Genomic DNA, 22,167 nt, shown 5'->3' on the forward strand with positions numbered 1-22,167 from the left:
GAATCCCTATATGGGGACATTTTTACAGTATTTATCAGAAAGGAGTATGTATCTATCGATCGTTCTATCACTCTATCTATCGTTCTAGCATTCTGGCTATTATTCTATCGTTCTGTCAATCGTTCTATCTATTGTTCTGTCTATCGCTCTCGTTCTATCTGTTGTTCTATCATTCTGTCATTCTATCTATCTATCTATCTATCTATCTATCTATCTATCATCACTCTAGAGTTCAATCTAGTGTTCTATATTGTTTTATCATTCTATCTTTTGTTCTATCGTTTTGTCTGTTGTTCTATCTGTCTTTTTAGAGTTCGATCTAGCATTCTATTGTTTTATCATTCTGTCATTCTATCTAGCTTTTGTATCTGTTTTATCATTCTAGCTGTCTATATCTATCTATCTATCAATCATCTGTCTATCTGTCATTCCATTTATCATTCTATCGTTGTCTATATATTGTACTATCTATATATCTATCGATCTATCATCTGTCTATCTATCATTCCATTTATCATTCTATCGTTCTGTCTATATATTGTACTATCTATCTATCTATCTATCTGTCTATCATCTGTCTATCTATCATTCCACTTATCATTCTATCGTTCTGTCTATATATTGTACTATCTATCTATCTATCGATCTATCATCTGTCTATCTATCGTTCCATTTATCATTCTATCGTTCTATCTGTCGTTCTGTCTATATATTGTACTCTATCGTTCGATCTATCATTCTATCTATCTATCTATCTATCTATCTATCTATCTATCTATCATCGGTGTATCTATCATTCCATTTATCATTCTGTCATTCTGTCTATATATTGTACTCTATCGTTCAATCTATCATTCTATCTATCTATCTATCTATCTATCTATCAATCCATCATCTATCTATCGTTCCATTTATCATTCTATCATTCTATCTGTCGTTCTGTCTATATATTGTACTCTATCGTTCGATCTATCTATCTATCTATCTATCTATCTATCTATCTGTCTATCATCTGTCTATCTATCATTCCATTTATCATTCTATCGTTCTGTCTATATATTGTACTATCTATCTATCTGTCTATCTATCTATCTATCTATCATCTGTCTATCGTTCCATTTATCATTCTATCGTTCTATCTGTCGTTCTGTCTATATATTGTACTCTATCGTTCAATCTATCATTCTATCTATCTATCTCTCATCTATCTATCTATCTATCTATCTATCTATCTATCTATCTATCTATCTATCTATCTATCTGTCTATCTATCTATCATCTGTCTATCATCTATCTATCATTCCATTTATCATTCTATCGTTCTGTCTATATATTGTACTATCTATCTATCTATCTATCTATCTATCTATCTATCTATCTATCTATCTATCTATCTGTCTGTCTGTCTGTCTGTCGTTCTGTCTATCTATCTATTCTACTATCTATTGTTCGATCTATCATTCTGTCTATCTATCATTCTATCTGTCGTTCTTTGTATCGTTCTATTATTCTAGTTTGATCTGGTATTCTATTGTTTTATCATTCTGTCATTTTTGATCTAGCGTTGTATCTGTTGTTTTATCTATCTATCTATCGTTCAATCTATTGTTCTATCTATCGTTCTATCCTTCTAGCTATCATTCTATCACTCTGTCGTTCTATCTGTCATTCTGTATATTGTTCTATCTATCATTATATCATTCCAGCTATTGTTCTGTCGTTCTGTCTATCGTTCTTTCTATCATTTTTTCATTCTGGCTATCGTTCTGTCGTTCTTTATATTGTTCTATATACCATTCCATTGTTCTGTCATTCAGTCTGTTGTTCTGTCTATATGTTGTTCTATCATTCTATCTATCGTCCTATCATTCTGGCTATCGTTCTGTCATTCTTTGTCATTCTATCTATCATTGTATATGTCATTCTGTCTACCATTCTATTGTTCTATCTACCATTTTATCTGTCATTCTGTATATTGTTCTATCTACCATTATATAATTCTAGCTATCATTCTGTCGTTCTATCTGTCATTCTGTGTATTGTCCTATCTACCATTCTATTGTTCTAGCTATCGTTCTGTCGTTCTATCATTCGATCGTTCGTTCAGTCATTCTGGCTATCATTATATCATTCTTTCGTTCTATCTATCATTCTATATATTGTTCTATCCACCATTCTGTATATCATTCTAGCTATCGTTCTATCGTTCTGTCATTCAATCTATCGCTCTGTCCATGTATCGTTCTATCGTTCTGTTCTATCTGTCATTCTGTTTATCATTCTGTATATCGTTCAATCTGTATATTGTTCTATCTTTAAGCCTTTACAAAGTTTTTGAATGTGCTAACCTTTTTTTCATCAAGTCCATAATCTTGTTTCCCATCTTGTATTCCAACCAGGTTTGATTTGGTTAATTTTATTTATCCATTCATAATAACGTAATTATTAACATGATATCATAATTGACCCTATTTACTTCCTTAATGCACGTTCCAGGTATTACTGCAAATTGTTCATTGGTTTATTGGTGTCCCCTCTAGTCACACATTTCAATTCTGATATCATCGTCCACTTTTCAGGAATCTATCAGTGTTTGATGGATTTAATCAAATCCTGTCCTACTGTACATTTACTCTACAATAAGTCACATTACACAAGTATAATAGGTTGCGAGTGTCATTTCATATTGATTTGAATGTCTTTCTGATGAAAATATGCCAGTGATTGGCTATTTACTGCTACCAGATGTTTCCATGGGCATAAACTCTAACCCTTCAGAATGCAAAAAGCCCTGAAAAGGTTTATGGCACATTTATGTTCATTGCAGATAATCCAGGAGTATTTTTATACCAGCCTGGAAGCAGGAAACAGCAAAATCGGTGCGGCGCACATAAATTCCCGCTCAGAAAACAGGCCGTTCAATAACGCAACACTCATTACTCAAGAGCCGCCGCCGTTAGTCCACGCCACAAAACAAACTTGCGTCCCATTTCCCCGAAAGGTCCCACAAGAGGGTCTGCGGTATCGCCGTGATTTTGCGTCTGTTGCATTTTCCAGTAGTACGTAATAAATATGTCACGAAAATGAAGGTCACCTAACCTCGGTGCATCAAGACGTATTTGGCAGGACGGCATAATGCCTTCCAAGTTTGTGGAACAAATGAAATTCTGCTGCTCTGTTGCACTTTGCATCCAAACAACCATTACAACTGGCTTTATATACTGTCTGAGCAGCAGACCATCAAATGGTGTTTTTATTCTTGTGCTGGAACGCTCCACACTGTTGAGAACAGAAATCCATCGCTCGTATTCAGAGGCGTAGAGCCAATCTGTCTTTACCATAGTTTCATCCAGGATTAAAATTGATCACGGCATCTGCGACTGTACTGTCAGATCTGCGTGAGGCGTCACTGGTGGTCTTTTGGAGGTAATTGGCCTGGAAGTTTCTTGGAAGCAGAGTACGAATTACAAGATTAAGTACTGCAGAATATGTTTGCGTTCTGTGGCACGGCTGTGTTTCATATTTTATGTTGCTTTTTGTTTGTTGATAAAACGTGAAGACAATATCCGCTGATTTTCTTCTCCAGCAACAGTCGTTTTTCATCCATCAAGGCATTCTTCTCTCCCCATCTTTCGGCACTTGCTATAACTGATTTAGCATTTATGGTGGTAAAAAATTAATCTAAATGTCGGCCAACGGGGAACGCAGAAGCTCTGGGCTGATTTATTTCCGACTTAATTCAGAATGGCTTGACATGATGAACGCTACAGAAAGTGGGCAGTTGTGTTTTGGAAGCATTAAAGCGCCTGTTGTGAGTTGTTTGATTGAAAATCATAAATCAGTGGACTCAAACCTTGGACCGGAGAGCTGAGACTGTAAACACCAGAAAGCCTGTGCTGTGCATTATTAGCCAATGCACTGACTTCATGCAGATTTACATGTGCTTGAAGTAAGTGAAAATGATGTGCTTTTGAATCTGATTTATGTGCATTTGAATACATTTTAGGGTGCTTTTCGTGTTTTAAACATAGCTGCATATGTTTCACACATATGTTGTATGCACCCTTAAGCCAGATGTTGTTATTCCGATTATTCTAGCTGTACAAGATTTTCTTCAAAACCGTTGCTCCGCAGTGACACTAGTTTACCTTAGAAGTGTTCACAGTAAATATAGATGCATTGGCATATGCTATACTCTTTATGTACAATCCATATTTTTTAGCTTTTTTGGCTTTAATCATGATTTTTGTATTGTCGTTATATAAATAAACAGATAAATAAAAATACAGTCTGCTATAGTGACCCTTGTGGCAACAATGAGAATACATAGAGTGTGTTTTGCAACTCACACTATCTACGCTGGATGTGAACGATGCATGATGTCATTGCATTGCATCATATTGCAGCACATTGCATTGCATTTTTATTTAGCAGATGATGCATTTTTATTTTGGACGTGCTGTAAAGCTACTTAAGGCAGATTTTTCTCCTCTGAAATAGAAGTAAAATAATATATATATATATATATATATATATATATATATATATATACACACACAGTAGTCATATATATCATATATATATATATATATATATATATATATATATATATATATGTGTATATATATGTATGTTTAATTTTTTTTTTGTTCAGTGTTTTTTTAGTATCATTGCTATGTTGTTTACATTTTTTACAAAGATTTTTATATATTTTCTGTTTTAGTAATTATTCATTTATATTTGAATTATTTTTTATTTATTTGCTTTTTTTAATTAGTTTATTTTTGTTTTAATGCTGGACAACGATTAATTGCGATTAATCGCATCCAAAAAAATTTTAATATAATATATGTGTGTGTATTGTGTATATTTATTATGTCTATATAAAGACACACACATACAGTATATATTTTGAAAATATTTACATGTATATATTTATATTCATATAATTTAAATTATATATAAATATATTTAATATATAAATATAATTTTTTTTTTATTTTGTAAAATTTTGTTATATGTAAAAAAAAAATAAAAAAAAATAAAAACATTTTGAAGTAGAAAGAATGAAATCATATTTTCTTGTCAATAATAATCTGTTTATATATTATTTGCACAAAAATGTTTTTTTTTTTTTTTTTTTTTTTTTTTTTTTGGACGCGATTAATCGCCCAGCACTAATTATGTTTCAAGTAACTCCTTTTTTTTATAGTTTTAGTTTTAATGATAATAACCGTGCATATATCATAATTTGATGGCTGTTTATTTTGTTTGGTATATATTTAACTGAATAATATATTTAAACTTATAATTATATTATCTTGTGTTTCTAACCATTTGTAAAACTCTGTAACATGATATCTAAATAGTTTTGCTAATGTAAAAAAAAAACACGTAGAAACAATTTTTACTCATAAAATGCTAGTAAATTTCACATATAATTACAAAGAATTGATAAGTAACAAATTGAATTAAATGTGAAAGAATGAAATCATATTTTCTTGTCAATAATAATCTGTTTATACATTATGTGTACACAGTTTTTTATTTTGGATGCGATTAATCGTGATTAATCATGATTAATCATTGCCCAGCACTAAGTTACAAGTAAGAAGTAAGAATTGGTAAGTGACACACTGAATTAAATGTGAAATTTTGAAGTACATCAAGACTAAAATCATGTTTTTGTAAATAGTAATCTGTTTTATTTATTTTACAGTGCATACAGTGTTTACATCAGTGTATTCCTGTGTATTTCCATATTTAAAGACATGCCGTCAGTCGCTTCCACTATGTGGAGTTGCTAGAAAGGGACTAATTTATTCAGAAGGAAATAAATACAAAGGAATGCTCACTGCATAGTTGTAAATCACTCGATTCAAAATAAACACAAACACTTTGAGGCAGTAGTCATAATTTATAATAAATCATTGTTTTGTGCAGGCGTGTGTGTGAGCGAGTGTATATTTTGAGCTCAGATGTAGGTGAGGATGCCGCGCTCTTGTGTTTCTCTCTCTTTGTTTGAGCGCTTGGCGGGGAAAGAAGATCTCTGGCTGGCCGTCTGTGTCTGTGGTAAAAAGGCAGCAATGAAAGTCATTCACAGGGGCGTCTCACGAGACCCCGGGCCAAAGCTAATCACAACTTCGACCCACTTCTGGATTCCAATGACTGAATCAATTGAGCTGAGGTCTCTCGACGGAGCACAACAAAGTCGGTGTGACTGCAACTTTAGCCTGCTGCGGCCCAGCGCCACAACACCGCGGTTGCCTGGCCCGTCTGTGATTGGCACAGAGGTGTGCTCTTGATACTATATACAGTCAATAACAAAGAGCCCGGCACAGCTATTGAGTTCAGTTACAGACCGTCTCTCTTGGGCCTTGTGTTTGGATGGGAAAAGCAGTGTTGAAAACACAAAGGCATGTTGGGATGCATTGCTACAAATTACAGTGGAGATGAATCTGGTTGCATGTGTGTATTATGAGGTTTTTTAATCTTTATAATGACATGCATCAGTTAATTGTACAAAATAATACTAGGAATGTGTGTTAAGATGTGTCAGGCACCGAAGTGTTTCGGTTACCGACGTTCTTGCGTTTTTGTCAGGTTGCAGGCTCTAAGGAAGGAGAAGTCACGTGACGCCGCTCGCTCGCGCCGGGGGAAGGAAAACTTCGAGTTTTACGAGCTGGCAAAGATGCTTCCGCTCCCCGGCGCCATCACCAGCCAGCTGGACAAGGCCTCCATCATCCGTCTCACCATCAGCTACCTTAAGATGAGGGACTTTGCCAACCAGGGAGACCCGCCGTGGAACCTGCGCATCGAAGGACCGCCGCCCAACACCTCAGTCAAAGGTAAGAGACAATTTTCTATGCGGAGTTTTGCTCTTTTGTTGTTTAATAATGGAATATTCCAGTTTATTTAACAGGTTGTTTTCACTTCAGTGTATAGTATGTGTGTGGTATGCACAGACAATAATTTCAAGTTCCTCAGTGTGTATTTATGAATGGGAAATCGCCTTTATAATAAAACACTAGCAATGGAAGTAAGCAAGCAGACAAGCTACAATATATACTACTATTGCACAGTTAGGAATGGTTAACAATAATAGTCATAACCCAACTTCTTAATTCAACTTCTGTCATAATCCACTAAATAACTAAGACTGACAAACTCATAACCAGTGTTACTTTAGTATAAATGAGGTACTATTCATGTTTTTTTTTATTAATATTTTGACTTTTTTTTTTTTTGTCATTTTGTAGTTTTATTCATGTATTTATTTTTTAAAAATATGTCTAAATTTTTTATTAATTTTTATTTCAATTTTAGTTATTTTAGTACGTAAAGTTATTTTTAATATATAATTAATATATTGCCCTGGCAAATAGATGAAATAAAATGTTATTTTATTTTTAATTTAATTTAATTTAATTTAATTTTATTTTATTTTATTTTATTTTATTTTATTTTATTTTATTTTATTTTATTTTATTTTATTTTATTTTATTGCTAAAAAGTATAATAAAAATATTTAATTTAAGTTAATATTGGATGCAGTAGTGACACCAAAAAGGATTACAAAATTGATTTTATTTTATTTTATTTTATTTATTTTTATTTCATTTGACATCTTTTTTCAAATAATGAAACTGTTTTGAAACTTTTTTTTTTTTGGTTTAGTTTTAGCTAACTGTAATAACCCTTCTAATAACGCATAACCAGAAATTCATCAACATAGAGAAATAGCCTAAATAATGTCTAAATTATGAAATAAAACAAATATAGTAAAATAAATAAATCTAATTCCAGATAATTCCAATAATTCTAAAATAAATGATAAATAAATCCTTAAGTAAATAAATAAATAAAAGTTTTTTTTTTGTTGTTGTTGTTTTTTTTTGTTTTTTTTTTACAGCGACAACCACAAGTAAATATTTTAATTATTTTTGCAATCCTTTTTGGTGTCACGACTGCATCGAAAATTAACTTAAATTAAATATTTTTATTATCCTTTTTAGCAAATATACAAGCTGCAATTTTTTTGCTTTATTTAGCCAGCTTGCCTGCAAGTCTTCCTTTAATGAATAGTTCACCCAAAAATGACAATTCTTTCGTTATTTACTCAAATCACCTGTATGCATTTCTTCTGCTGAACACAAAATAATATATTTTGAAGAAGATATGTGACCCTGGACCACAAAACCAATCAAGTAAGTAGCATGGGTATAATTGTAGCAATAACCAACAATACATTGTATGGGTCAAAATTACCGATTTTTCTTTTATGCCAAAAATCATTAGCATATTAAGTAAAGATCATGTTCCATGAAGATATTTTGTAAATTTCCTACTAATATATTAAAACTTAAATTTAAAAATAGTGATATGCATTCATTTGGACAACTTTAAAGGCGATTTTCTCCATTTTTTTTTTTTTTGCACCCTTAGATTCCAGATTTTCAAATAGTTTATTATCCTTTCCTAACAAACAATACATCAATGGAATTTGGCTTTCAGATGATGTATAAATCTCAGTTTAAAAAAACTGACCCTTATGACTGGTTTTGTGGTCCAGGGTCTCATGTAACCAAATAGTTTTGGTTCCCATTGACTTCCATTACATTTTTTGTCCATACTATGAAAGTCAAAGGAACCTGAAACCATTTGATTACCAACATTATTCAAAATATGTAAGTTCTGAAGCAACATTATATAAATGATAACAGAAATGTGTTTTTGGGGTGAACTATAAACTGGTTTATACACACTGAGGTACTAGTTAAGATGATTGTTAGTGGTGATCAACTGCATGCCGTACACCCAAACAACAGATGATCTCGTAGTGCTTTTGGTTACCAGCAAGGACAGCAAGTAGACAATGAACCTGTGGATGTACATTAAAAAAGTCGAGTGAGATGTGCACAGCGGTCGTAACTCGCTCCCTCCTGACTGGAGTTTGCTGCACTACAGGCTCGAGAAGAAAAATAGCTGTCGGTTATAAATAAACAAGACCGTGTCATGCCCTACAGAAGCCTAATTAGTTACGAATGTCAGTACACTGAAGCAGCCTATAGATTTAACAGTAACTATGGATTCTTAGTTGGACTGTAACGATTAGGTGAGTAATGGGCCTGGTTAATCAACTAATGCTAATTGGTTGGTGATAAAGGATGCAGTTGGGATCAATGAAAATAAAAAAGATGCGCTCGATACTTGCTCTTCTCGTTATATTTGACGGCTGTGGCAAAATGTAATATTTAAAAGAGATGATGCTCTTAGGATCATTCGCTGTGTGTTGTTTCTAGGCATGTTACTAGTGCCTGGGTTTCAACCAAATATATTTTTTATATTTTTAAAAATATTTTTTATATTTAATTGTATTTTTATTTTATTTTATTTTATTTTATTTTATTCATTACAGCTACTTTGCACTTAAGTGTGAATTATTTACTGTACATTTGGCACGGCTGTAATAGCGTGAATGTTGTTGGAGGCAACAGTAAATTGTTGCAGTTTTCAGCGGCTTTGTTCTGTGTATTCCGGCCGGCACACAACAGATGGTATCATTGTTGTCTCGCTTTGAAGAGCCGCATGCATTTTAATGAGAAAATGTATATAGTGAATAATTCGGCGTAGAGCCGGTCCGCAAGACTGTTGCCTTTTACACGTCCAACATCGACGTGCTCGACATGCAGTGCAGGAAATGATGTAAGCGGAGGAAATGAATAAAGTGCATCACATCCCCATGTATTAATGAACGCTCAGCAAGGTGAATCCGAACGCTCTAGGACAATGAGAGGCTCTTTGTGTCCTTCCATCTCATTGACAGCAGCCGTTTGAATTGAATCAGTAGCACAGCCCATTTTATTTGCACTACATTTCGAACAGAACCTGTTATCGATTCCCGTTTTGCCGCTCTGCACCGCTAGAGCTAATGGATACTCAGCCCCGCTCCCGATTCCTCCGAGCTCATGAATCTCTGTTTATTTTCCGATCGGAGCGAGGAGATGGGGCTGACCTACAGTGGCAAAGAGCTCTCTCTCTCTCCTCATCCTCCGCTGACTCCTGCCGGATTGTTGTTTAGAATAAAAGAGGTGCATGTGTTTTGATTGGCGTACAGCTGACCGGGAGGCACGTAATGCAGAGCATGCTAATACGAGCATATGGTGACTTATTGCATCAGGCCCCGAGCTCAGAGGGCAGGGCCCGTTTCTCCTTCCGATTGTCTGTGTGCACGAGTCAAGGTGAGCCGTTGGAAAACGATATTGTTTCCTGTGCCTGGAAGTAGCCGGTTCATTTGTCAGCGCAGCAGACTTCCAGGCAATTTCCCAACGACTTGACATCGAGCAGCCACCGCTGTTACTACACAATATTTGCTGTGAAAAGAAGAAAAAATCAAGTTGACTTGTTGTAAGGCATTTCTGCATAATAACTGATGATTGTAACCTTTTGGGAAATCTCAGAACAGTGTCGTTTGGCAAATCTCATGCGAATCGGAATGATTCTCTGCTTAGAGGAAAATCTACCTGTATTTTTCCAGTTCATGTGTAAATTAAAAAAAAAAAAACAGACACAAGACAAACAAAAGTTTAGGGTCATTAAATTTTTTTTTATTCAGAAAGGATGCATTAAATTGATCAAAAGTGACAGTAATGACATTTTAAAATGTTACAATTATTTTTTCTGTTTTAAATCAGTGCTGGTCTTTTGAATTTTATATTCATCTAAAACAAATAATAATAAAAAATAAATAAATAAAATAAAACAAAATAAAAATGGTCATGCAATTTCCCAGCAACTTTACATAGAGATCCGAAGCCGCTGCTGTTATTATACAATATTTGCACTGAAAAGAAGACGAAAAAAACCAAAATGCATTAAATTGATCAAAAGTGTCAGTAATTTTCCAATAAATAAATAAATAAATAAATAAAAATTCCCAGTTTCCACAGAAATGTTGTTTCATGAGCAGCAAATCCACAAATTCTGTTGATTTCTGAAGGATAATGTAAAGAAAAACCAAACAAAAAAAAAACAAAAAAACAAGTTGAGTTCTTGTAAGGCATTTCAAGAACATAGAAAAATCTACCTGCATTTTTCAGGTTCTTTTTTAGTGTCTGTGTGAATAAAGAAAATATCAGACACAAGAAACACAAACGTTTGGGATCATTAAGATATTTTTAAAGAAACAAATGATTTTATTTAAAAAGAATGCATTGAATCGATCAATAGTGACAGTAAAAACATTTATAATGATACAAAAGATTTCTATTTAAAATCAATGCTGGTCTTTTAAACTTACTATTCATCAAAAATAAATAAATAATCCCAGTTTTCACAGAAATATTAAAGAAATATTAAGCAGCACAACTATTTTCATCATTGATAATAAATAGAAATCTTTCGTAAGCAGCAAATCCACATGATTTCTGAAGAATCATGCAATTTTCCAGCGACTTTACGTAGAAATCCGAAGCCAGTGGCTGTTATTATACAATATTTGCTGTGAAAAGAAGGGGGAAAAAAACAAGTTGACTTGTTGTAAGGCATTTCTACATAATAACTGATGATTGTAACCTTTTGGGAAATCTCCGAACAGTGTCGTTTGGCAAATCTCATGCAAATCGGAATAATGATTTGCTTCGAGGAAAATCTACCTGCTTTTTGCAGTTCTCTTTTAGTGTCTGTGTGAATGAAGAACATATTAGACACATGAAACACAAACATTTGGGATTATTAAGATGGTTTGTAAAGAAATTAATGTTTTTATTAAAAAAGAATGCATTAAATTGATCAAAAGTTACAGTAAAGACATTTATGATACAACTTACTAATAATCAATAATAAAAAATGCATAAATAAATAATGAAAAATAAATACTAGTAATCCCAGTTTTCACAGAAATATTCAGGAGATATTAAACAGCACAACTATTTTCAACACTGATAATACTTAGACATGTTTCTTGAGCAGCAAATCCACATCTTAGAATGATTTCTGAAGGATCATGCAATTTCCCAGCCACTTTACATAGAGATCAGAATAGAAGAAAAAAAAAACAACAACAAGTTGAGTTCTTGTAAGGCATTTCTACATAATAACTGATGATTGTAACCTTTTGGGAAATCTCTAAACAGTGTCGTTTGGCAAATCTCATGCAAATCGAAATGATTCTTTGCTTAAAGAAAAATCTACCTGCATTTTTCTGGTTCTTTTTTAGTGTCTGTGTAAATAAAGAAAATATCAGATGCAAGAAACACAAACATTTAAGATTATTAGGATGGTTTTTAAAGAAATTAATGCTTTTATTAAAAAGAATGCATTAAATTAATCAAAAGTGACGGTAAAGATATTTATGATACAAAAGATTCTGATTTCAAATCAGTGCTGGTCTTTTGAAATTACCATTTACAATAAATAAATAAGTAATCCCAGTTTTCAAAGAAATATTAAGCAGCACTACTGTTTTCAACACTAATAATAATTAGAAATGTTTCTTGAGCCGCAAATCCACATCTTAGAATGATTTCTAAAGAATCGTGCAATTTTCCAGCAACTTTACATAGAGATCAGAAGCCGCTGCTGCTGTTATTATACAATATTTGTCATGAAAAGAAGGGGAAAAATACAAGTTGACTTGTTGTAAGGCATTTCTACATAATAATTGATAATTGTAATGTTTTGGGAAATCTCTAAACAGTGTCGTCTGGCAAATCTCATGCGAATCGGAAGGATTTTTTGCTTACAGGAAAATCTACCAGCATTTTTCCAGTTCTTGTGTAAAAACAGGCACAACATCAGACACAAGAAACCCAAAAGTTGAGGGTCATTAAGATTTTTTTTTTGTTAAGAAAGTAATGCTTTTATTCAGAAAGGATGCATTAAATTGATCAAAAGTGACAGTAATGACATTTAAAATGTTTCAGTTATTTTTCAGTTTTAAATCAGTGCTGGTCTTTTTGAACTTTCTGTTCATTCAAAAAAAAAAAAAAAAAAATCCCAGTTTCCACAGAAATATTAAGGAAGTGTTTCATGAGCAGCAAGTCCACATGTTAGAATGATTTCTGAAGGAACATTTTCTTTCAGAATTTCCCAGCCACTTTACATAGAGATCCAAAGCCGCCGCTGATGTTATTATACAATATTTGCTGTGAATACAAGAAAAAAAAACAAAAAACAAGTTGAGTTCTTGTAAGGCATTTCTACACAATAACTGATGATTGTAACCTTTTGGGAAATCTCTAAACAGTGTCGTTTGGCAAATCAGAATGATTCTTTGCTTAGAGAAAAATCTACCTGCATTTTTCTGGTTCTTTTTTAGTGTCTGTGTGAATAAAGAAAATATCAGATGCGAGAAACACAAACATTTGGGATCAAAAAGATATTTGTAAAGAAATTAATGCTTTTATTAAAAAAGAATGCATTTAATTGATCAAAAGTGACAGTAAGGACATTTAAAATGTTTAAAAAGATTTCTATTTCAAGTCATTGCTGGTCTTTAAACTTTCTACTCATCAAAAAAATTATCTCAGTTTCCACAAAAATATTAAGCAGCACAACTGTTTTTAACATTGCTGATAAGAAATGTTTCTTTAAAGGAGAAGTTCACTTCCAGAACAACATTTACAAATAATTTACTCACCCCCTTGTTATCCAAGATATTCATGTCTTTCTGTCTTCAGTCGTAAAAAAAATATGGTTTTTGAGGAAAACATTTCAGGATTTTTCTGCATATAATGGACTTCATTGGTGCCCCGAATTTGAACTTCCAAAATGCAGCTTCAAAGGGCTCTAAATGATCCCAGCTGAGGAAGAAGGGTCTTATCTAGTGAAACGATTGGTCATTGTTTTCGAAAAATAAAAATTTGTATACTTTTTAAGCACAAAAGTTCGTGTAGCACAGGCTCTGGGATGCGCATCCACAATTCGTTCATTTTGAACGAATCTTTAATGTGACTTGAGACGAACGAGTCGTCTCGGGGAGTGATTTGTTCAGTCGCGCATGCGCAACATCCTATTAGGTTCGTTAATCATTCGTTCATCTTACGGGGCTGTCACGTGATGCTGATTTTGCTAAAATGAACGAAATGGCTCAAAAAGGTAGAGTATGTTGAAAAACTCCAAGTTATTTTCTCCTACAACTTCAGAATCGTCCGACATCGTTGTACCTTTTTGTTTGTAAACAGCAGTTGACTTACTTGCACTTCCTTAGTCTTCGCACGTTTGCTTTGTAAACACTGGGTCTGTAGTTCCTCCTACATTCGGCCTGACCTTTCAACCTGATTCCATAGTACGTGAACGTGCATCCCAGAGCCTGCGCTACATGAGCTTTTGTGCTTAAAAAGTACAAAAATTGTTATTTTCCGAATAAAATGACAGATCGTTTCGCTAGATTAGACCCTTCTTCCTCGGCTGGGATCGTTTAGAGCCCTTTGAAGCTGCATTTAAACTACATTTTGGAAGTTCAAAATCAGGGCACCAGTGAAGTCCATTATAAGGAGAAAAATCCTGAAATGCTTTCCTCAAAAATCATAATTTCTTCACGATAGATATGAACATCTTGGATGACAAGGGGGTGAGTAAATTATTTGTAAATTGTTATTGTGGGAGTGGACTTCTCCTTTAACAGTAAATCAGCATATTATGATTTCTCAAGGATCATGCAATTTCTCTGCATCTTCAATCATTCTGCTTCTTTTTCATTTCTGTCTGAATGAAGAAAGCATCAGACACAAGAAACATATACAGCCATTCAAGTTTGGGGTCATTAAGATATATATACATTTTTAAAGAAATTGATGCTTTTCGTTCAATAAATATGCATTATATTGACCAAAAGTAAGAGTAAATACATTTATAATGTTACAAAAGATCTCTATTTCACATCAGTACTGTTCATCAAGAAGTATCTCAGTTTCCAAAGAAATATTAAGCAGTGCAACTGTTTTCAACATCGATAACAAAGAAATGTTTCTTGAGCAGCAGATCAGCATATTAGAATGATTTCTGAAGGATCATACAATTTCCTAGCAACTTCACGTAGAGATCCGAAGCCACCACAGTTGTATTATTATACAATATTTACTGTAAAGAGACGAAAAACCAAGCTGACTTCTTGTAAGGCATTTCTGCATAATAACTGATGATTGTAACCTTTTGGGAAATCTCGGAACAGTGTCGTTTGGCAAATCTGATGCTTAGAGGAAAATCTACCAGCATTTTTCAGGGTTTTTTTTGTGTCCGTGTGAATAAAGAACAATTTGGAGCTGCCATTGCCCGGCGTAGAGTCGCCAAACAGCATTAAAACAAAGCCACCTTTTGTTGAATGCAAAACCAGGGTGACAAAGCGTAGAATTCAGGCCTTTATCTGTAATAAAAGCCGGCTGTATTACTGGCATCGCAACTGAAAGAATTTGACCTCCATTTCTCAAGTGTTGATTTATTATCATAAGTTGCGCGCTAGCCGCCTCTCTCCTTTTGCGCCTGTTGACCTTTACCGTAATTGACCCATCAACTAATTTTTTTGGAGCGTTTTAACCGAAATTTGCTAGTCTCTGTCAGAAGCGTTTCACATCTGTTGAAGGACACTGCACAAACAAGCATGACCTTTCTGTTGTTTGGAGGATGGCGCGGGCCCCTGACCCCCCTCCACCACCTGTGCATTCATTATTCATGCATGCAGAGCAACGAGCAGTCGCCAAAATGCCACACTTCACCAAGCGCACACCCCCAAAACTCTACAGTGCTGCCTGCACAATTGACACGTTTTGTGCCTGTAGTTAGCCGCCGAGTCGAGGACACATATGCCAGTTGTCCTTTTATGATCACCGGAAAGGAATTCCAAATGGGCCGAAATATTTGCAAAATAGCAGCTTTTCTGTCGGAATGTCAAAAACTCGCTTCTCCGTCTTAATCACCCAAGGCGTAAACATCTTGCGCCAACGGCTGCTCCGAGACTGATATTAACGGAGGGGAATTAATTGAGTGAAATGCAAAATTATTTTACATGCGTCGCCAGTGCCCACAGGGAGATAAATCACAAATGAGATCTCTGTAATGACTCAATTGTTTCTCCTAGACAGCGATGAGATTTAATGGAGAGAAAATGCTCAGTTTTGCAGTCAAAATTTAAATGTGAACATTTTTCATATTTTTTTCCCCACAAGATCAAATTCATATCCATATTTTATGCACTTTTATTTTACAGCTGTAGTTGTTAATGTACACTACCAATCAAAAATTCGCAAAGCTGTAAGATTCACTTCTTTGAAAGAAGTCTGAAAGCATTTATTTGTTCCAAAATACAGTAAAAATTGTAAAATATTATTGCAATTTAAAAGAACTGTTTTCTAAATGACTATATTTTTAAAATGTAATTTATTCCTGTGATGCAAAGCTGAATTAGCTATTATTTATTGTCACATGATTCTTCAGAAATCATTCTGATATGGTGATTTGCTGCTCAATTATCAATTATTATTGGTGCTTAATTTTTATTATTAAATTATGCATTTTTTTAAAATAAATAAATGAAGTTCAAGCGAACAGCTTTTATTTTAAATAGAAATCTTTTGTAACATAAACATCTTTTCTGTCACTTGTATACTTGATGAATAGAAATATTCATTTCTTAAAAAAAAAAAAACACAGATGAGATTAAATAGAGAGAAATTGGAGGCTTGCGAGAAAAAACATTAGGAAAAAAAAAGACCATAAATTCTCAACTCTGCTCAGTTTTGCAGTCAAAATTTAAAAATTTTCTTTTTTTTTTTTTTCACCCAAGATCAAATTCATATCCATATTATACGCAAATTAATTTTACAGCTGTAATTATGTACACTACTGATTAAAAGTTTTTGAAAGAAGTCTGACTGCATTTATTTGATCAAAAATACAGTAAAAAATTGTGAAATTTTATTGCAAATGAAAATATTTTAAAATGTGATTTATTCCTGCAATGCAAAGCTGATTTTTCAGCACCATTCTTCAAGACTTTAGTGTCAAATGACTGTTCAGAAATCATTTCTCACCATTTTTTCCATCAAGATCAAATTCATATCCATACTCTATCCAAGTTTACATGTTGATGTACACTAACAATTAAAAATTTGGAGTCTTTAAGATTCATGTTTTTGAAAGAAGTCTGAATGCAATTAATCAAAAATACAGTAAAAATTGTGAAATATTATTGCAGTTTAAAATAACTGCTTTCTACTTGAATATATTTTAAAATGTAATTTATTCCTGTAATGCAAAGCTGAATTTTCAGCACCGTTCTTCAAGACATTAGTGTCAAATGATCTTTCACGAATCATTCCTCATCATTTTTTACACCCAAGATCAAATTCATATCCATACTGTATCCAAGTTTATATGTTGATGTACACCAAACGTTAAACGTTTGGAATCTGTAAGATTCATGTTTTTAAAAGAAGTCTGAATGCATTAATTTAATCAAAAATATAGTAGAAATTGTGAAATATTATTGCGATTTAAATTAACTGTTTTCTACTTGAATATATTTTAAAATGTTATTTATTTCTGTGATGCAAAGCTGAATTTTCAGCATCATTACTTCAGTCTTCAGTATCACATGATCCTTCAGAAACATTTTTGGGATTTTTTTAAAGAGAGTATAATGTTCAAAAGAACAGTGTTTATTTGGAATAGAATTCTTTTGTCAATTATAAATGTCACTTTTGATTCATTTAATGCATTGAATAGAAGTCAGAACCATTCTTGTGATTGATTTATTTCTCTTTAGAAATCCTAGGAGAAACGTCTGAGACAATGCTGATACTAAATCGCAGCTGAGATCTCGTGAGCCGTACGGTTTTCCTCAGGTGTGGGTTTCTTCTGTCGTGGAGTCTTCGTTCCACTGTAAACATCCTGTTTGTATTGGCGGTTTTCTCATCAGTGGGGTTATAATCTATTCAGCAGTCAGTGGAAGCGCGTGGAACATACTGACAGAAACACACAGTGCTTTGTTGTGTGTGATTAATACCTGAGATGCGGCGGCCCGCTGTCTTTATTAGAGGCAGCGCTGGAAGCCGCCGCGTGTTCGCTGGTTATCAGCGTTTGATCTTTGGTGACTGCTGCATCGCATAGATGTGTCACTCAGCCGAATACAACGAAACCTCCTGCTTTTCAAGCCACTTGTTTATATTGAAGGAAAAAAGATTTCGTAATCATCTCCTTTCTTTGTTTGCACGGTCTTGGCTCGTCTTCTGGGACGCTGTCCTTCGGCACCTCGTAAACTCAAGCGTTTTAACAAGCGTAATGGCTTCTCTTGAAGTTTAGTCAGTCATAAAAAGTTTCCTTCATTTTTTTTTTTTTGATAAAACGACATGCATTTCCAGAGTAGCAGCCAAATGTCCATGTACTTGTCCCAATTAGCATAATTTCATCAATAAACTCGGAGAGACCTTGAAGCGAACTCCCCCTCCTTTCCCCCTCGCTACATCTTTGACGTCTCGTTCTCTTCACGCCTGACATTTAGCTACACACGTGAGCTTCACGCTGTTTCATACCGCCCTTCTTCAGCTCGGCTAACCGGTGTTGGTGAAGCTACTTTAAAACTGTAGCTGTGTGCATTTAGCAGATGCCTGGAAAGCAAACCCATGACTTTGGTGTTGTTAGAGTTGTGATTTGTTTAACTACAGGAACGTCATAAGAAGAATGATTAATAATTTAGTCATTTTAAAAAGAGTGCATTCCAGTCATTTGAAAATGTAGCTACATTACAAGCTAACAAGAGAAAATAACTGTATTGACTATAATAATTTATTTATTTATTTATTTATTTATTAGTTGTTTTTTTACCTTCACGGACATTAAATGATTGACTGAAATGAATCAGTTTTGAATCAGATTTAATACTGCTTGAGAACCGTTTTTCTGAGCATGTTTGACTATTGAATAAATATAAAAAGCTATGTAAACAAACCAGATATATGGTAAACATGCTTGTGATTGACTAAATACGGACTACTTTTTTAAAAATTATTCCGTTATAAAATTGTTCCATGATAAATATTTCACCTAGTTAAGTAACATGACCTCATCATGTTGCATATGATTTTCATCTAGTTATCTTAGTGGAAATGTTTATATATTTATTTTATTTTATTTATTTATTTTATTTTATTTTATTATTTTATTTTTAGCAGTAAAATTAAATTTAATGTTAAAAAAGAAGTACAGTTTGGTGTTAAAAAGGTATGTAGCTGTAATTTCTTGTGGCTCATTCAGAAAAAAATATACCATATATATGTACTGTAAATATATATGGTATATTTTTATCAGAATGAACTTCAATCAGAATTATTATTAATATTTTTTTTTTATTTTAGCAGCAAACATTAAATTTTAATTTAAGAAGGTATGCTGTTTTGTGGTTAATTCAAATATAGATACACTGTAAAAACTATGAATATGCTAAAAAAAATATTGCATACTGCATACATAGTAAGGGTAGTACCAGCTATTTTGTGTCATTGTTGTAGTTACAAATATAGTTTATATTAATATTTTGATTGTGGTTCATTCAGGAAAAAATATACCATATATTTACTGTAAATACTATAAATAGGTAAATATGTTAAAAAATACTCTATTACTGACTAAAAAATATACTATTAATTATTGACTAAAACAAACAAACAAATTAAATAAATAAATAAATAAAAAATCTATGTGAACAAACCACAGAAATGGAAAACATGCTTGTGATTTGCTGAATATTTTTAACAATAGTAATGTAAATATTTCATTTAGTAATATATTTCATCTAGTAGTATTTTTGTATAGCATGATCTTATCATGTTGCATATGATTTTCATCTAGTTATCTTAGTGGAAATTATAACATTTTTATTTTATTTTATTTTATTTTATTCTATTTAATTTTTTTAATTTAGCGGTGAACATTAAAAGTAAAATAAAATTCTAATTTAGAAAGGTATGTTGCTGTTTTTGTGGTTAATTCAGAAAAAAATATAGATACACTGTAAATACTATAAATATACTAAAAATTACCATATATATATATATATATATATATATACTATATATACTGCATACATAGTAAGAGTAGTACCAGTTATTTTGTGTCGTTGTAGTTACTAGTATAGTTTTTATTAATATTTTCATTGTTTGTATGGTTTTTTTATTTATTTGGTAATTTTGTTTTGTCATTTTAAGTAGTTTTTGTTCATTTCTATTTATTTATTTATTTTTTTCCAGGTAACATTCATTTTATTTCAACTACTGAAAATGTTATAATTATTAGTTTCGGTTTAAGTTTTAGTTAACTATAACAACCCTCCTTTTAGTATTTCCCCGTGGAATTGGGCTACTTTAACACTGTTGTCGCAGGTTGTTTTTCATGTCCGCGGGTTAAAGCAACCCCTATAATAATATTATATTTAGCCCCTGGAATGCAAACTGTACCAGAGGAACCCCGCCAAAAAAACGTTATTTTACCCCTCTGGATACAATTTTGGCTAAACGTGATTAGGCTAGTTTTGAGTAGCAATTGGGCGACTTTTGTTGTGAAAACCTGCTTTATATCCTATTTAAACACTAAAATGTAGCATTTTGTCACTGTGATTTGTTTGAAAGGTAGTTTGTTACTGAAAAAACTGTTTGTGGAAAATGTAGTTGCGTCAGTAGCGTCAGCTACGACTACCCCAAATATTCACCTGAGCACCGTTAATATATTAGCATATCAAACCATCATACAGTCAACAGTGTGATCTCATTAAAGTCTTTGAGCAGCTCACAGAGTGATGGAGCAGTCACTTTAACATCCTCATGTGAAGGGGGTCTTTGGCGGAGCAGGTTGGCAGAGAGCAGGGGCATTGATTAAAGCGCTCTACCCGGGTGACCAGCGTGCCACACTCATTGTTAATGGTAATGAGGGAATTAATGCTGTTTGCATCACAATAGAGCCTCACAACAGTGGAAAAAGTGCTTTTTTTCCTCGCTGGCATTCCGGACTTGGTGGAAAATGGCAGGCTCAAAGGTGTCGCGCCGCTCTGCGCCGTGCATCACGGGTAAAAATCAGCCCTCGCTGATATCCTTCACTCTATAAATGGATGGTAATTTGCCCAGCTGTGAGTGCGAGATGTTCCATTCCCCAGTCGTGGTGTAAGAAAAATTGAATGACAGTGAGCAAAACAGCAGTAATTATAAAACTAATTACTAAATGCTGATGATGCCCATAGGCTTTGCATAACTAAATTTAGAAGAGGAAATTGCTTTTGGCTGCATTGAGGCTGTGGGCATGTTTATGCTATTTTCTTTATTTTCCAACACACACCAAAGAAAGTCGTAATTGCCATGGAAACAATTACTCGTACACCTTTATTTTTGTGGCTTCGTGAGGCGAAAACCGCTGGAGGGAGCGTTGTTGTCAAACAATGTGTTTTAATAACAGCAAAAAAAAAAAAAAAACTGTACGTACTTCGTCTTGCCGTGAATTGATTAACATTAAATCAAAGAAATGCAGTTAATTGCTAGAACGAGGCCGTTATTTCCTTATTAAATCACATTCCCCTCGTGCGAGATTCTCTATGCGAGGTGCAAATCCGGCTCGCCGTTCGGGCCCAGACTTAATCGCGAGGCTGCTATATATTTGAGCGTAACTATGCTCTTTAATGGTCTATCCTTCTTCTGAATGGAGACAACAAAGCCAATGTTGGCAGCGCCAGCGTGAGACAGCCCTCCAGGGTGCCTTAAGTTTCCCAATGGCTTCGCTCGGGAGCGCGTCGCGTATTTGTATACGCGCCGCCTCTGCCTTTGTGTGTGTTTACTTTCCTCAGTAACAACGCTGCAGATTTGCTGGCGGAAGGAGAATATGATTATTGTTCCTCCGCTAAAAATAGAGGTGTTTCGTGCTGACGGATAGGCCGAGTGCTTAGACTCTAGTAATTAGTCCTTTTGCAAATAGGCCAATAATGGAGAAATGAATCCAAGAGACAGCCGGAATGAATATGGAAAGCCAGCGCTGTGATTGAAGCTGTAGTCGGCTGTGGCTAATATCTTCACAAAGTATTACAAATCACCTCACTGTTACCTCAGCACCAGCAGCTTTTGTTTTCTTTCTGTAAATGCTAGTTTATATCGGATGCAAAACTCACTTTTACATGTTGTTTGAACATAAATGTGT

General features: G+C 33.6%; 1 protein-coding gene across 4 annotated transcripts in view; it reads left to right on the plus strand.

The window, feature by feature from the left end:
- The window catches only part of LOC127179401 (neuronal PAS domain-containing protein 3), a 390,014-nt gene that overhangs the window by 132,805 nt on the left and 235,042 nt on the right, over positions 1-22,167 (plus strand). For all 4 annotated transcript variants that reach the window (XM_051132788.1, XM_051132789.1, XM_051132790.1 and 1 more), the window contains one exon: positions 6,604-6,848. In XM_051132788.1, the coding sequence (XP_050988745.1) occupies positions 6,604-6,848 (245 nt within the window). The remainder of the gene's footprint in view (positions 1-6,603; positions 6,849-22,167) is intronic.

This window comes from Labeo rohita, chromosome 17 (assembly GCF_022985175.1).
Source record: "Labeo rohita strain BAU-BD-2019 chromosome 17, IGBB_LRoh.1.0, whole genome shotgun sequence".
NCBI lineage: Eukaryota > Metazoa > Chordata > Actinopteri > Cypriniformes > Cyprinidae > Labeo > Labeo rohita.